This window comes from Loxodonta africana, chromosome 22 (genome assembly GCF_030014295.1).
Source record: "Loxodonta africana isolate mLoxAfr1 chromosome 22, mLoxAfr1.hap2, whole genome shotgun sequence".
NCBI lineage: Eukaryota > Metazoa > Chordata > Mammalia > Proboscidea > Elephantidae > Loxodonta > Loxodonta africana.
In genome coordinates this window covers 21,681,902-21,697,818 of record NC_087363.1, presented here as the reverse complement: position 1 = coordinate 21,697,818, position 15,917 = coordinate 21,681,902, and the positions used below count along the sequence as shown (strand labels likewise).

General features: G+C 47.3%; 1 protein-coding gene across 1 annotated transcript in view; it reads left to right on the top strand.

Annotated features, from left to right (window-relative positions):
* DOCK3 (dedicator of cytokinesis 3) overlaps window positions 1-15,917 on the top strand; it is a 572,157-nt gene that overhangs the window by 526,117 nt on the left and 30,123 nt on the right. Inside the window, exons 33-38 of the mRNA XM_064274461.1 lie at window positions 727-812; window positions 3,222-3,248; window positions 3,384-3,479; window positions 8,328-8,388; window positions 8,911-9,004; window positions 12,115-12,263. Coding sequence (XP_064130531.1) covers window positions 727-812; window positions 3,222-3,248; window positions 3,384-3,479; window positions 8,328-8,388; window positions 8,911-9,004; window positions 12,115-12,263 — 513 coding nt within the window. The remainder of the gene's footprint in view (window positions 1-726; window positions 813-3,221; window positions 3,249-3,383; window positions 3,480-8,327; window positions 8,389-8,910; window positions 9,005-12,114; window positions 12,264-15,917) is intronic.

Sequence of the window (15,917 nt, the reverse complement as noted above, 5' to 3'; positions counted from 1 at the left end):
CTGTATAAATAATTCACAATACCACATTTTAAAGGCTAAAGAAAGGTTAAAAAGATTTTATCTCACATAACTTACAACTAATTTCTCACCTCAAAGTAAATCCAATGAGGCCTGTTAGAAAAGTGGCTGAGCACTGCTGAATGCCGTTACAGGTCCGTGGAGTAGGAACAAATGTGTTATTGAGAATTCAATAACAAGCAACGGGACAGGGCAGGATCGGCGGAGTCTGTGCTCTTGAAGGAGACACTTGTATCTCGTTCCACCCAGACTAATGCCAGCCATTAGAGTAAGAACCAGTCCCCCAGCAAGCTTCCTGTGTGACTGGTTGTCAAGAGGGCAGAGTTCTAACCAAATGCATATTATACATACAAAACTTTTGAATCAATAATTTTAAAAAAGAAACACACTTGACAAAGTCCTCTTTCGGATCTAAAATACTTTCCTCTCCAGGGAATCCTTACCTTTTGCCTTAGATTGGGAGAAGGAGATCTGATACTTGTAGGCCCTACCTCTGATTTTCGGTTGTGGTTTCTTGGTGCTATAGGTAAGATCTTTCTTCCCTGAAATTTATCTGGAGCCAGGACAAAACTAGGAAGCACACCAAGATGCAGGAAATCCCCTGCCCTCTGGAGCAGCTCCCCACCATCCTCACCCGTCGCAGGGGCGGGATTTCCGATGCTTCCTCTGAGGGTGGCTGGGGTTTACCAAGTCTCTTCTTCCCTCTAGGTGGAGGCCGAGCTGATTGACAAGCTGGACAGCATGGTTTCAGAAGGGAAAGGCGACGAGAGCTACAGGGAGCTCTTTGGCCTGCTGTAAGCTGCTCTAGGCCCTGGGGCCCCATGCAAGGGCTGGAGAGTGGGGGAAGAGGGCCAGTGAAGGGTGGGGTGATACCTGCACTGGGCAGGTATCAGAAGAGACCTGGGTTGTTCCTGGGAGTAGCAGTATTCACCTTGTGTTGACAAGAAAATGGTGCCTTACATCAAGGCTTTCAGGGATCTCCATAGAAAGCTGAAGAGGTTGAAAGAGGTAATAACTCTGAGCTCCTAGACTTGCTGACAGGAAGAGGATCGTCATGTGTCTTCATAGCATGCACTACCTCCAGTTGGGATGGATGGAGACTCAACCAGTTTAGGGTTCAATGCTGGCATTTCTTGGGGAAAAAAATGTAAATCTTCTTCTGAAAGTGAGCCTCCTATTTGCCCTGCTGTGTAAGACAGCACAGTCAGCTTGAAAAACATTGCCATGGGCTCTGAAACAAGTCAAGCCCCCTCTCCAGGCCTCAGCTTCCCTGTTGGTAAAATGGGGTTGTTGTACTGAATGACATCAAGAATTCTCCCAGGGCCACATTTCCAAGGCCCCTATCTGGTTTATGGGGGCCAGGAAACCTCAAAAGACTTGTCACAGGGCAAAGTTAAGAGAGGGACTCAGTGTAGCCATGGTTCTAGGTAGATACTGATGTTAGTATGTTATTTTCCTAAAAAATGAAATTTTGAGACATTTATGGCACTAGAGTCCCCTCCCATCTCACTCACCATTTCTAGCTTTGAGATTTTCTTTGTTTTAATGCCATTTTGAAGACAAACCTATAATGTATTTTCTAGTAATGATGCTTTACATTTGCTTAGAACTTTACAAAGTACAAAATGTTTTAACATGTCTTATTTTATTTGATCCTCACAAACACCTGTGAGCAGGGAAAAGCAAAGGTTATCCTCATTCCCATTTTAGAGGTGATGAAACTGAGCTCACAGAAGTGTTGGCATGCCTTCAGTCAGGCAACTGGTAAGAGGCAGCTCTAGGAGGCTTCAAGAGAGAGAACTTTCAGCCATTCTATCCCCACTTTGTCCCTCGATGAGTCACACAATAAAATGTGAATTTATTTGAAATTTAAATACTTGTAATAATTTGTGAAAAATAAATCCAGCCTTTAATATTTCTGTTTTAGCTGAGGTTGTTTCTAACCGTGGAAATAAGGCAGAGAAATCTCTTCCTTAGCCAGTAACAAATGACATTGCTACAATAGAAAAAGTACAAAAATAGCCTGGAATTCCTAATTACCTGACCAAATAGTGTTTCATAAACTCTTCAAAGATCAGTCTGAGAACTGAGAGCTGTTGGTAACATGAAGCCATTTCGTGTTTTGAGGTAGATGTTTGTAGGTATACTGGGGAAGAAAAGAGAGGCTCATGGGCTAATTAGTATAGAAAAGACTCAGACAAAACTGAGCAAGCCTCTTTATGATAGGACTTCTCAAAGGCTTTTATGTGTGAATGGATATGAAAAGTTTCCAAAAGGAGGGTGTAATGAGCACCATTTCCCATGCTTGTTTGTTTACAGAACACCTCTCCCTGTCCTCCATGACACCAGAGCTCTGCAGAACACACTTGAGTTTCTTTGCAGTGAGTTTATTCACACAGTTCAGAGGCCACAGTTGCAGGTCATGTAGGAAGCGCTCACTTTCCCAGAAGCCCTGGCCCAGACAGGATGCTCTGTGCAGGGCGACAGTTGTCATCATAGCAGCAGCATTAACAGCAGCTACGCTATGGTGTGAGTCCCTGGTGCTTCTGGGCTTGCCACTCTAGGTGGCTGTCATGGACCTAGGGAGAAGCTCAAGGAAGAGTATGAAAAGGAATCAGGAACAGAGTTGCGTGGAATGAGACCTGGGCCCATGACTGGAGCAAACAGAAAGAGTTATCACCCCCAACAAAAGACCTGTAGGAAGGCAGAGGAGCTCAGAAACCAGGCTCTTTGAAGAAACCGAAGGCTGCCCAGAGGTGCCAGGAGCATAGGCCTGGCAAGTGAGAAAAAGCCCTGGACATTTAGCCCTTGGCACTGGCACATTTTGAGTGGGAGCATCCTTTGACAATAGGTATGGCCAGGTGCAGCTCCTGGACTCTCACTGCCACTTGTGGTGGGCCCCCCAGGTCAGTGGGGGTTTCTTCCTTAGTTTGTCTGAAGAGGTTGGTTTGTGTGTTTGTTGAGGATGGCTCTGAACAGTGGTAGAGACAGTCAGCCAGTTGCCAAAGCCAGGCCTACCCCTCAGTGGGCTCTTACTCAGCATTCTTTCAGAACAGTGTATGCCTAAGAGAGCTGGGACATTGAAATCCCTCCTCCAGCACAATGGCATCCTTAGGAGCTTGCACAGGACAGTGGGAGACATTTCTATTTGTTGCTGTCAGTTCAGTAATTTCCTTGTCTTTGCTTTCTGCTGCATGGAGTAGAACCCAGCTGTTTGGGCCCTACCCCAGGTAAGACTGCAGTGTGGTGATTCTACTATCTCCAGACCCATCACAGCCCCCATGGGCTCTGGGACTGGGACTTCACTCACATGCCCAGGGAAGACTCATGAATTGTGTTTGCTTCCCTCAACCCTTCACCAATAGCCTGCTGGAGAAGGTTGAACAGGAAACATGGCGTGAGACCGGCATTTCCTTTGTGACCTCAGTCACCCGCCTCATGGAACGCCTTCTTGACTACAGGTATCTCTTCAGGCATCTACCCAGCCTCCTCTCTGTTAAGGATACTCTCCCAAGCAAGGGCATCCTCTGGCCTTAAAACTGAGACCGTACACCCTTCAGGGAAAGGACTGTTCCCGGAAGTGAGTATTGAGTCATTAGGAATCTGCTGATGGAGAGAGAATGAGAGAGCCTTCTGCCAGAGGTGGACTGGGGTTGCCTGGGATTCCCTACCTCAAGATGCAGACACACACCCAGTAAGCATCTAGAAATATGCAGCCATCTGGCTTTCCATCCAGACGGGGCAAGGCTCAGAGGAATAGGCACAGCAAGGAGGAAAAGAAAAGCTGTCTCTAGAGCAAGACAAGGGACAGGTGCAGGTCCTTAGTGCAGACTTTCCTCAGCCATGTGACGTATGGGCAGGGACATGTCACCTTGTAAAGAATGTGACCTCCAGGAGGACTTTCAGTTGACTTTTCCAGGGACTGAGGATCCCACTTTTCCATGCCTCCATTCTTTGTCTAAAGTCTGTTTATTTCCCTGGGCCTGGCCATGAGTGATTAGAGGAAGCAGCCGGTATGGGCATAGATCTTTATGCTGTGGTCAGTCTGAGAGTTAACGTGGAATTAGAGGGTTGTTCTTTTTTTTTTTTTTTTCTTCATGTAAGCCTGCCTTCCCAGTCATATTGTAGATTTTGAGTAGCCCAAACGTGACAATGAAGCTGCCACTGAAACCTTAGTTGCCCTCTCAGTAGGGTCCAGGTGGTAGCCAAGGGTGCCCTTTGGGAGCCTGGAAGAAGGTGATAAGGAATAAAGAAGAAGGATAAAGACATAAAACCCAGCCCCAAGCAATAGTTGTCTCCTCTTTGCCACAAGAAGTGCAAACCCCAAGGGAAAGCCTCCTCAGCCTGTGCATCAGGAGATGAGGGTGTTTAGGCCACCTACAGTTGCTACTATGCCAAGACTTTTGCTATATAGAAGACTCTGGGGTCCAGTGTACCAGCCCAGACATAGAAATGGAGTTTCTGAGAAATGTGCTCACATCTTGAGCATCCCTCCTTCCTGTAGCACAGTTGTGCTTGTGCAAACTTCAGCCCATCTTTCCCAGACCTTACAAAGTCACAGATGGCCCTCTGGGGCCCCTTTTAGAGCAGGAAACTCCTTTGCTCATATCATGTCTCCAGCATCCCCTGCACCTGCCATTAGACAGAGCAGGGAGGTAGGCAAAGACCTGCACCTCATCCTTACTGCAACATTTACTAAAGAAAGGTTGCCTTCATTTTCTGTGGCCTACCAGAAAGAGCAGAATTTAATTTCTTAGGTTCCAAGACCTGGTTCTGCTTGCCTGTTTGATTCCTCTACTGGGATGTTACACAACCAACTCAAACTCATGGCCAAAATTAATTTCCTTCTCCATTTCTTATCTCAGTGATGGTACCTACAAAACAAATTCCAAACTCCTCACATGGCATCAAAGACCCTTCATAAACTGGCCTTTACCTTCCTTTTTAAGCCGTATCTCCTGCCAGCCCTTGAAGGCCACACCCTGCACCCCACGCTCACAGCATAGCTCCTTGTTAACATGAGAGGAAACAAATGATGGCTCCCATCTATTGAGACTCTACTAGGTATCATGTGCTTTATATACAATATCTCTAATTCCATAAACAGCCCTACACAGTTGTGCTTGTTTTTACCAATGAGGAAACACAAATAGAAAGTGCCATTGCCAAGACTGAACCCAGGTCTTTCTGACTCAAGAGCCATGCCCAGTCTTCTTAGGCACACTGTTACCACTCATATTTTTCCCTTCAGGCATCTCTACATGCTGTGTGTCCATCCAAGACTGGCTTTCCAGTCTACCACCATCAGCAAGGCTTTCCCCATTGTGAGCTTATCTGGGTCTCTGGGCACTCCTATTTCAGAGCATATGTCTTCTTGGATGATGATCATTTGTTACCTCTCTGTCTCTCTGACAGAAGAAAATCACCTCCCTTAGGGCAGGGAACTTGTCCTTATCTCTCTGTCCCTTGCATGGGGCCTAGCCCCTGGTGGGCATCAGTAAATATTGATTGATTGGATGAACTTACTAGGGAGACCATACAGAAACCAAGTAAGTCTCTTCCTCTACCCCAATGCAGTTTAGTTCAAGAATTTAACCACTGGTCTCACCCCTTCGGGAACAAGGAAGAATGAAGAAAACTAAAGATACAAGGGAAATATTAGTCCAAAGGACTAATGGACCACGTCTACCACAGCCTCCACCAGGCCGAGTCCAGAACAACGAGACGGTGCCAAGCTACCACCACTGACTGCTCTGACAGGGATCACAATAGAGGGTCTTGGACAGAGCTGGAGAAAAATGCAGAACAAAATTCTAACTCAAAAAGAAAGACCAGACCTGCTGGCTCGACAGAGACTAGAGAAACCCTGAGAGTATAGCCCCTGGACACCCTTTCAGCTCAGTAATGAGACCACTCCTGAGGTTCACCCTTCAGCCAAGATTGGACAGGCCCATGGAACAAAGCAAGACTGAAGGGGCATACCAGCCTTGGGGCAGGGACTGGAAGGCAGGACGGAACAGGAAAGCTAGTAATGGGGAACCCAGGGTTGAGAGGGGAGAGTGTTGACATGTCGTGGGGGTTGTTAGTCAATGTCATAGAACAGTGTGTGTACAGACTGTTTGATGAGAAGCTACTTTGTTCTGTAAACCTTCATCTAAAGTACAATTTAAAAAGTTAAAATTATAAGCAACAAAAAATAAGAAAATACTTTTTGAAAGATAAAATATATATATATACATCTCAACTGAAAATAATTAATAGGCTATACTCCAGAATGACCAGAATGACCCAAAGCTACAGTATGAGACTGAATTTTAGACTGACACCGAGGACCTGGGAACGTTAAATTTCCTGTTAATTCCAGACAGATATACGATGCTTATTGGTAGCAACTGTATTTCCGAGATTAGGAAGTAGAGCCCTTAGAAGGGCTTTCTTAATATCCTGGAACAGACAGGGACATTGCTACGGGTGCCAAGGCCTCAAGGCTCTAAGTGGGACCTCCACCTGGAAGAGGCGAGGTTGTAGAGCCTTCCTTTCCCAGGCCCCCCAGTTGTACTGAGGGCTGTCAGGCCACTAGTCTGGGCCACATCCAACTCAGTATACACACGTAGGTAGGATGCTTCAGATGCCTCTTTAAGAAGAGCATTCCCTACATGGTTATAGCAGCATGCTTGTCCATTTTCCCACTTTAGCCTTTTTGAATATATGCAGAATAAAACTTCCTTTTAGCTTTAAAAAAAAAGAGTCTTCCCTGCCAATGTTCCAAAGAAGGAGCAAAAAGGAGAACAATGACCGTGCCCAGTGAGAGGCTGTAAGGAGCATCTTCTCTGTTGAGTAGCCACTCAAAACTGATGTAAAAATTTCGCAGAGAAGTGAGTTGGCTGTTAGCAGCTCATGGGAGAGGTGTTTGTGGAGTCTGCTGTTAGCAGTGCGTGGGAGAGGCATTTGTGGAACAAAGGTGTGTAGGAATGCCCCTGAAAAAAAAGTGTCAAAGCCAGTGCTTTTCTGCTTAATTGATTGGGTTGTGAAGTTCTGGTTATGGTCAAACAGAAGGTGATGCCTGGTGAACATTTTAGATGCTTTCTAGAAAATACAAACCACTGCATGCCAACATGGGTAGATAAGACCTCGCTGCCCTCCCTGGAGTCGCTTATTGGAGGGACAGAGGCCTCCTACTACCCTGTGAGTTGCTTAGAACTAATTGGCCATGTGGCCCCTAGGTTTACGCTTTAAAAAATTACAGCAATTTCCTGACTCTCCTAATACTAAAAGACAGGTTCTGCAGAGGCATGTTCAGGACGTCTGTCTGCAAAGGGCTCAAATTCCTTGTGGGGTAAATGTGCTGGTGTGGTAAACCCCAGAAAGGAGGGCTTTGGTTCCAAACCCACAGAGCTGCCAACTCTGACAGTAGACCATCATAGGAAGGACACCTGGCTTTGCAGAGTGCCGTGAGAGTGGTGTGGGTTTTCAGTATCCCACTTCTAGTAAGTCACCTCAGAGTCCCCCTCTGTGTGCTGGGGTGCAGCTGGGAAGGTGGGGGGAGCTGGGTTTGTCAAATGACCATCCAGAGGCTAGGAGACTTGGCCTAGGGCTCCTGACTCCCAGCTCTGCCACTCTTCACTGGGCCCTTTGACTGTCTGTAAAGCAAAGCCAGAGACATTCTCTCCACTCTGACCCTCGCAGGGTGAAAACTCCCTACTGTAGCTTTTTTCCTGAGCTGCTAACAGACTGTTTCACAAGGAACTGTATCTTCTCCAGAGCAATGTGGGGTGCCATGAAAGGAGAGACAGAAGGCAGTTGGGATTCTGGCTAGTTGTGTGTATAGGAGGCTTCTTGCTCAGTTCACACGTGGTTCTCATTCTCCTTCATCTCCTTGTGTCAGGCTTCTGCTCCCTCCCAGAGGAGTTTGGCTTTGACCAGCCCCCTTCTCTTCCTTGGGAAGGATCAGTTCTCGGTGTTGCCATTGTCCTGTGTCTCACAGGCCATTTCTGACCCCTCCCATGCTCAGACCCTTCTCGACATGAGTGCAGCTCAGCCCTTGCTAAAGCTGCCCCAGAATCAGAAGGAAGCTCCAGACTCACTGCGACTGGTGAGAGGAGGCTCCAGAGGAGAAATGCCAAGTAGGGTGTGAGCATGTGGGCCATTCTGTGGGGTTTTGTGATCACAGGATCTTGAAGCTAGTTCCCGTTGGTGGGCATCCTTGCCTAGGGTGCAGTTATTCTAGCACCCTAGTGATACTGCAGCTCTGTTGTCCCAGGGGTACCTCTTCACATCATGGGATCCTCATTCTGTGCTCTCCCTTCCAGGGACTGCATGAAAGGAGAGGAAACAGAGAATAAGAAGATCGGCTGCACAGTTAACCTGATGGTGAGAGGACATGGGCTCTTCCATCTACCCAGTGGGCTGGTTTCTGTCCTGCACTGTGATTGGCTTGGCCTTTCATCAGTACATGCCTGCAACTGCCTAAGGGTTTGAGCCAGGACATCAGCTCTGTTACAGATACCTTGGAGGCCTGCACCTCATCAGACACATTTCCCCTTGGGAAAGGAATAAAATGAGCTTCTCTTTGAGCAGAGCTCTAGCCTGGCCTCTTGGCAAGGTCCCACTGACCTTGATGTCTTTTAGTTCCCATCTGCCCTGATCCCTGGTATACCTGGTGCCCTTCGTCTTTCCCACCACTCAGAGCTCCCACGGATCTGCCAGTGATTCCAACCCAGCACGTATTTCTTTTGACTGGTCATTTCTCTTTCTGGCACTGTCTTCTCTTTCTGGCCTCCATCTCCTGCCAGGCACACCCAGGGATTTGGCCAGTTGCCCAGAGCTCAAGTAAGTGACCTCTAAAGGTGGCAGCCTGTCTCATATTTATATTTTTCCTTCTCTCCCTTGCAGAACTTTTACAAATCTGAGATTAACAAAGAAGAGATGTATATCCGCTATATCCATAAGCTTTGTGACATGCACTTGCAGGCTGAAAACTACACAGGTGAGTGGAGGGGGGGCACCCCTGCCCCTGAGGGCAGACTGGAGGGGTATGTACAGCAGGCAGAGAAAGGCTCTGAGTGATGCCTGCAACATCCCAGTAGAGTGCTGGAGCCCCTGCTGCCCCCGTCACCTCGTTCCTTTTCCTCAACTCCTTTGTGGCATGTGGACAGAAAGCAGGCAGAACTTTCACTTGTCCTCTGCTGCCTGAGGCTATTCTACTCTCCTTCCCTCCCATCCACCCCTCTGAGGTTCAGGACATCCTGAGCTCACAGTCACTTCTCAGGAACAGAGCCTTTCCTAGGACCTTTAAAGCCTGAACTAAGTGATGCTGTAATACAGGATTATCCCTGACTCTAGAGCTTCCGGAACTCCCTGGCAGACTTACCTTGCCGCCTAGGCTATTCCCTGGCAACTGCACAGCAGCCTCAGACTGAGCTCCCAATGGAGAGTGTTCATTGGGGGTTTTGACAGGAGATGGGTACCGTTTAATTGTAGTTACTATGTCATCTATTACTAAGGCCTTTCTCTAACTAGAACAAATTTAAAAGCATTCCAAAGTGCTTGTCATGCTCTGTTTACTGAGAGCCACTCTGATTCAGGGGTGTGTGTACATGCATGTGTGTCCTGCCTGATCACCTTGTACTATAGTGCATCAAAAATTCCTACCTTCTCAAGAATACTCTTTGATGGTTATGAGGAGGGGAGGGAGGGAGGGAGAGGAGTTTTCACTAATTAGATAGTAGATAAGACCTACTTTAGGTGAAGGAAAGACAACAGACAATACAGACAAGGTCAGCACAACTGGATTTAAGCAAAAACAAAGAAGTTTCCTGAATAAACTGAACACTTCGAAGGCCAGTGTGGCAGGGGCAGGGGTTTGGGGACCATGGTTTCAGGGGACATTTAAGTCAATTGGCATAATAAAATCTATTAAGAAAACATTCTGCATCCCACTTTGGAGAATGGTGTCTGGGATCTTAAACACTAGCAAGCAGCCATCTAAGATGCATCAATTAGTCTCAACCCACCTGGAGCAAAGGAGGGTGAAAAACACCAAAGACACAAGGTAATTATGAGCCCAAGAGACAGAAAGGGCCACATAAAGCAGAGACTACATCAGCCTGAGACCAGAAGAACTAGATAGGGCCCGGCTACAACCAATGACTGCCATGACAGGGAACACAACAAAGAACCCCTGAGGGATCAGGGGAGCAGTGAGATGCAGACCCCAAATTCTCATAAAAAGACCAGACTTAATGGTCTAACTGAGACTAGAATGACCCTGGAGGTCATGGTCCCCAGACCTTCTGTTAGCCCAAGACAGGAACCATTCCTAAAGCTAACTCTTCAGACAGAGATTGGACTGGACTATGGGATAGACGATGATACTGATAAAGAATGACCTTCTTGGCTCAAGTAGACACATGAGACTATGTTGGCATCTCCTGTCTGGAGGGGAGATGAAAGGGTAGAGAGGGTCAGAAGCTGGCTGAATGGACATGAAAAGAGAGAGTGGAGGGAAAGATTGTGCTGTCTTATTAGGGGGAGAACAATTAGGAAGTATATAGCAAGGTGTTTATAAATTTTTATGTAAGAGCCCGACTTGATTTGTAAACTTTCACTTAAAAGCACAATAAAAATTAAAAAAAAAAAAAACCTACCTTCTCCCTGTGGTGACCAGCCACTGTTTTTTAGCCCTTGATTTGTGATATAATTTGTGATAGACCAGGAATCAGGCTATCTTTGTCCTCAAACATTACTCCAATTAGATGGGCTTATAGAAACAAAGAATCTCCTTCCTTATCTCCAGATCTTAGAGAGTCTTTGGCACAGATGCCACTCTTTCTGATAGCACAGCTTGGCAAGAATTAAATCTAACATGACTGGACTGAGTCTGCAATTCCCTACTTCTACCCATAATCTCAGCAACCCTCTGAGAGAGCAGAAAAGAGCGAGACTTTGATAAATTCCATATATCAGTAAAGGCATTTGCTAAACTCCTGGAAGAATGGGCTATGACTGAGAGGCTGGGTCAGAGATTTGGACAGAGAGCAGGTGCTGAACCTCGTCTCTGGTGGCCCTGGGAATGACATCTGAAAAGAATACAGGTAGGGGAAAAAAGATTTCACGTGATGCCCTACGTTCCCAAGGGAGGCCCTGAAGGCCACAGGAGCTTGTCCGCAGAGAGAAAGGGCTTCCTGGATCTGGTGAGGAGGCGTGTGCCTCACTGGGCAGGAGGATCCAGTGGTGAGGGCACAGGCAGAGAGGCCAGAACGGGGAGCCTGGAAAGTGGCCACAAGCAAGTAGGCCTGGCTAAAACTGGAAGTGGGTCACGAAATAATTAGAAATTAGACTCTTCATAGTCACAGAGAGCAGGTTTGAGTAGGATCTTGAAGGCCAGGCAGAAGCTAGAACTAATTAATTTGCCAGTAGGAGATGCCTACTAAAAATGAGCAAGTAGAACAGGAAAGAACAGACTGTGTAATGAGGACCCTGGGCAGCTGCTGTAATTCGTGTGACTCATCTCTTGGAATTTAGAGAGCCACTGCATTTAGCTGTTGTTTTTTTTTGTGTAACCCGCTCTAATTGTTCCACACATAGAGTAAGGCGTTGCCAGGCTTCCACTCTGGGTCCAACATCAACTTAGTTTCCTTCAGGCCCATCAGGCAGTTGCCACGATTCATACCGCTCTAGTGCTTCTTAGTATTGATAGAGATGAGGAAAACGGAACCCTAGAGCTGTCTCTCATGGGAGAGTGTTTCTGAAGGCAAGGCAACCTGTGCACCCTTGTAGAAGTGATCGTGTAGATGCCCTGGTAGGTGGGCTGTTATTTATCTGGAGCCCATAACAGTTAACCAGACCACAGGGGTGGGGGGAGGTGTCTACCTGGATCTTTGGCTCCTTTGTCCTGTGGACAAGGGTTATTGCTGGCTGGGCAGCCCCACCGTCTCTCTGTGCGTCTCCCCTCACTCAACTTTGGTATCCAGTGTCCTTGATCTGGGCTGCACACATCTTTCCCTGGCATACTGCTCAGCCCTGTCTTCTGGCACTAGGCTGTTCCTGGGCCCCTGAGGGGGAGCCCTTGGGCCTCCACACTGCCTGTCCCCACAGAGGCTGCATTCACCCTGCTCCTCTACTGTGAGCTGCTACAGTGGGAGGACCGGCCGCTACGAGAATTCCTCCACTACCCATCTCAGACAGAGTGGCAGCGGAAAGAGGGACTGTGCCGGAAGATCATCCACTACTTCAACAAAGGCAAGGTAGGTGTCATTAGGCGTGTCCCTCAGCTTTTGCCATGACACATGGCATCTTGACACTATAGGGATGACAGCAGCTGTAGAGAGGGCGTGGGGGGCAGTGAGTGGGTAGGTACCACATGTATGAGCATCGGTTTCGGAGGCAGAATGATTTTCTCTGGAGAGAAAAGAAGCAGCAGCATAATTCTGTGGCTTGGAAGCTGGTTCTAGATCAGGGGTGAGAGAAGCAGCCCCACATACCAGCTTTGCCCATCTATAAATGCTAATACTCTTACAGAAGGGGCTTCTGGGGCCCTGTTTGTATTTATTAGAATTAAAGAATTAAAGATGATGTGCTTTCTAAGCTGCCATAGAAGATGCGAGCTGTTAAAATTAGTGAATTTTAGCCGTAGGCACAAGGAGGCTTCTACTGCCTCTCACTGGTATGTGCTCTTGTCCTGGGTTTCCCTTCCTCTCCAAACAGCCTGGGCTTCTGTCATTGGAATTACTCTCCATCAGCAGCCCCTCTGTGGGACTGGCAGGTATTGTCAGCATTGGTGCAGGCTTCCTTGGAGCTCCCCAGCGGCTTCATTCTCATCTCTGGGAGTGCTCCTCCGGGGGCCTCTGACCATCTAGAACTGGGTGTGGCCCATGCACTGGAAAGGCTGGGGCTTGTATAACTTGGTGACACCATTCTCTCATCATCCAGCTTTTGAACAGATTTGAAAAAGCTGAAGTAGGGTCATTCAGGGAACTGTAATAACTGAGCCCTGGACTCAAATGGATGGAAACTGGTTTTACAAAGTGAGTTTTTTCATCTTAAAAAAGGAAGATTTAATCATTAATGACTTGTGCCCATAAATCAGGAAACCATCTTCAGTTTTACATAACACAGGAGGCTTCTGTGTTTGTCAAAAACACCCACGTGGAAAACTTAACATTCACTCATGCAGGGAATGCCACTGGTAACCAAGAACCTTCCCAAACTGCTGGAGCTCTCTTGTAACTTAGGCCAGAAGAGAGGCCCAATGCTTAGCTCTCAGCAGCCACACATGATGTATCCCCAACACAGCCCAAATCCTCCTCCCCTTACTGGACCAGGGCCTAATCTAGGGCCTTCTGCCAGCATACTTGTAAGCCAGTCTTCCTGGCACATAGCCCATCCCAGAGCTGCCACTCACACACATGCCCAGCAGGCCATCCCAGCTCAGAGGGAAGGACATAAGCCTAATGTGAGGGTGCATGAGTGATTGTAATGTACTCATTTTCCTCTTTTCTGTCCATGGGCACAAATACAGAATGATTGAGCCTGCCAATGGGACCTGTGAGTGTTAATGGCCCTCTCCTCATCCCACACTATGGTAGTGCTTACAAAAGCAGATTTAAACTTTGATAGTTTCCATTTTATAGACTAGGAAGTGAAACACAGAGCCTCCTTGAGTGTTGTAGTGGGCAGGAAGGGGAGAAGGACTGGGAAGCCCCATAGGCCACCTTTTTGGAATCTTCCCACTCCTTCTAGCAACCCTGCCTTTGCTCTAATTGCTGAGGGGAGCGTGTTCTGTGCTGAGTACAGACCACTCGCTGAGCCACTTCATATGAGCTCATCCTCACAGGGGCATTTATCAGATGTACTCTTTTTTTACTCTCTTGGGCTCATACAGAAGGTTCAAATCTGTTCCCATGCCTCAGCACCCAGTGGAACCAGTGGGTAAGACTAACCAGTTCTTGAAAGGATTCAGGGTTTTCTAATGGCTCCAGGAAGGCAAAATCTGGTTGCTGAAGAAAAGTGCTCCTGTAGGGCAGGAATACTTGATGTCAAGAGAAAAGCTACTTTGGCAGCAGGAGGAAGGCAGAAAGGAGAAGATTTAGGGGAAGGACAGGTAAAGGTGTTCTAGCTCTCAACACTGCTAGCACAACCTGCTCCAGAAGCCAGACTCCTGGCTTTTCCTTCACACACTCCCCAAAATCTGTGTTGTCTGCCTTAAACAGATTGATGACTCAGTCAACTTTGGTTCCATGTTCATTACCGGGATACACAAAAGGATTGGTTGGAAGTTCAACTAGGCCATTTTCTTCTCTCTCCAGTGGTTAATCTAGGAACCTGCTCTGAGGTGGGCTGGGCTTCGGTCGACAGAGGGTCAACTATCCCAGGCCAGACAAGGAGGAAGAGAAACTCCAGAAAAACGGGGGGTGGCCCAGTAAGAGTTGAGAGAAGGAGGGAGAGGAGCACGGATGGAAGGTGGTCTTTCTTCGCATGGCAGACTAGAGGGAAGGTGGAACAGAGGCCTGTGTTCACCCGGAATACAGACCCTAAGTGCTAGACCAGCCTTCTCTGTGGGGGTGGGCTTGGGCTCCCTGCCTGAGTTTTCTGTGGCCCACATTCCTTTGAAGGAATGCTAAGTCTGTTGCTTCCAATATGCTGTAAACATGCAGAGGTACAAAGACTGCAAACTAGAGTCCCAAATCTTTGCCTTCCGATTAGAGTGATCCCTAAGTCAGTGCAACTTTTGTACCATCCCTATGGGGGAGGGAGGGTAGAGAGCGTGTGACAAAGATGTCAAAGCCTTCATCTGCCAGAGCTGATAGGAGTTGTGGGATTTCAGACACTGGTAAGGAGTGTGAGAGCTGGCTCTGCCTCCTGCTTGAAAGAAGGAGAAGCTACAGATGGGGATGCATTGTATCTGCAGCACATTCTTCACCTGTGTGCAGAGGCAGCTCTCAAAGCCCCAGTCCCACCAGTGTTCCAGCACAACCCCTCAAGGCAGGCAGAGTGTCTTAAAACTCTTGGTCCTGGCTCACTCTAAAGATAATTTGGGAAGGCCTTGCAAGTTAGGGCAGTGATGCCAGCAAGACATAAGCATTGATCCCAATGGGAGAGAAGACACGTTTATACTGGGAGTTGCTGTTGGCAGGCGGAGTGCTTTTCGCTGCACATGGGGCCCTCATAACCTAAATGAACAGTCCCCCATGGGGCAGCTCTTGGCAGGCTGGCCGGAAGTTGCACAGAGCTCAGCTGCTTAGCCAGCCCCCGCAGACTGCCTGCCAGGCAGACCCTGTTATGGGTTCTTAAGCTGAAACCTGCCCAAGCAGCACTAGGAGCAGGAGAGGGGACTGATGTGTGCTTCCTTGAAAGGTGACAATGCGGGGAGGCAAGATCCTTTCCAGCTGACTGAGGCAGGGGCATTGTGTTGGGCCAGGGAATCAGGGTCTACATATTTAAAATTTTCCTTGGTTTGTTTCAATCTTTTTAATTGGTCCTGCAGTTTCAATCCATATGGCACTAATTTCTTCAGAGGATGGAAATAATATGCTCTTTTTGAGAAAAAACAGTCACAAATGAAACAATGTTGTCCTTTTCCCTGATGCTATCTCAAACAGTATTTTTAAAATTATAGTCCTTTTAAAGATTCACGTGGAAAAATTTATGGGGGAAATTATATCTGAGATTTGCTTCAAAAACTGTGAGGCCAGCCAGTGGGTAGGGTATGAATGATACAAGCAGGATTGGCCATGAATTGGTCATTGTTGAGGCTGGGTGATGGGTCATTCTTCTGTTCTCTCTATTTTTCTATATAATTGAGATTCCCTATAATAATAGTAATAATTATTATTTAAAAGCTGGAGGGACAATATCAAGTAAACTGATGCTTCCAAATCTAACCAAGAGAAAAGGCACTA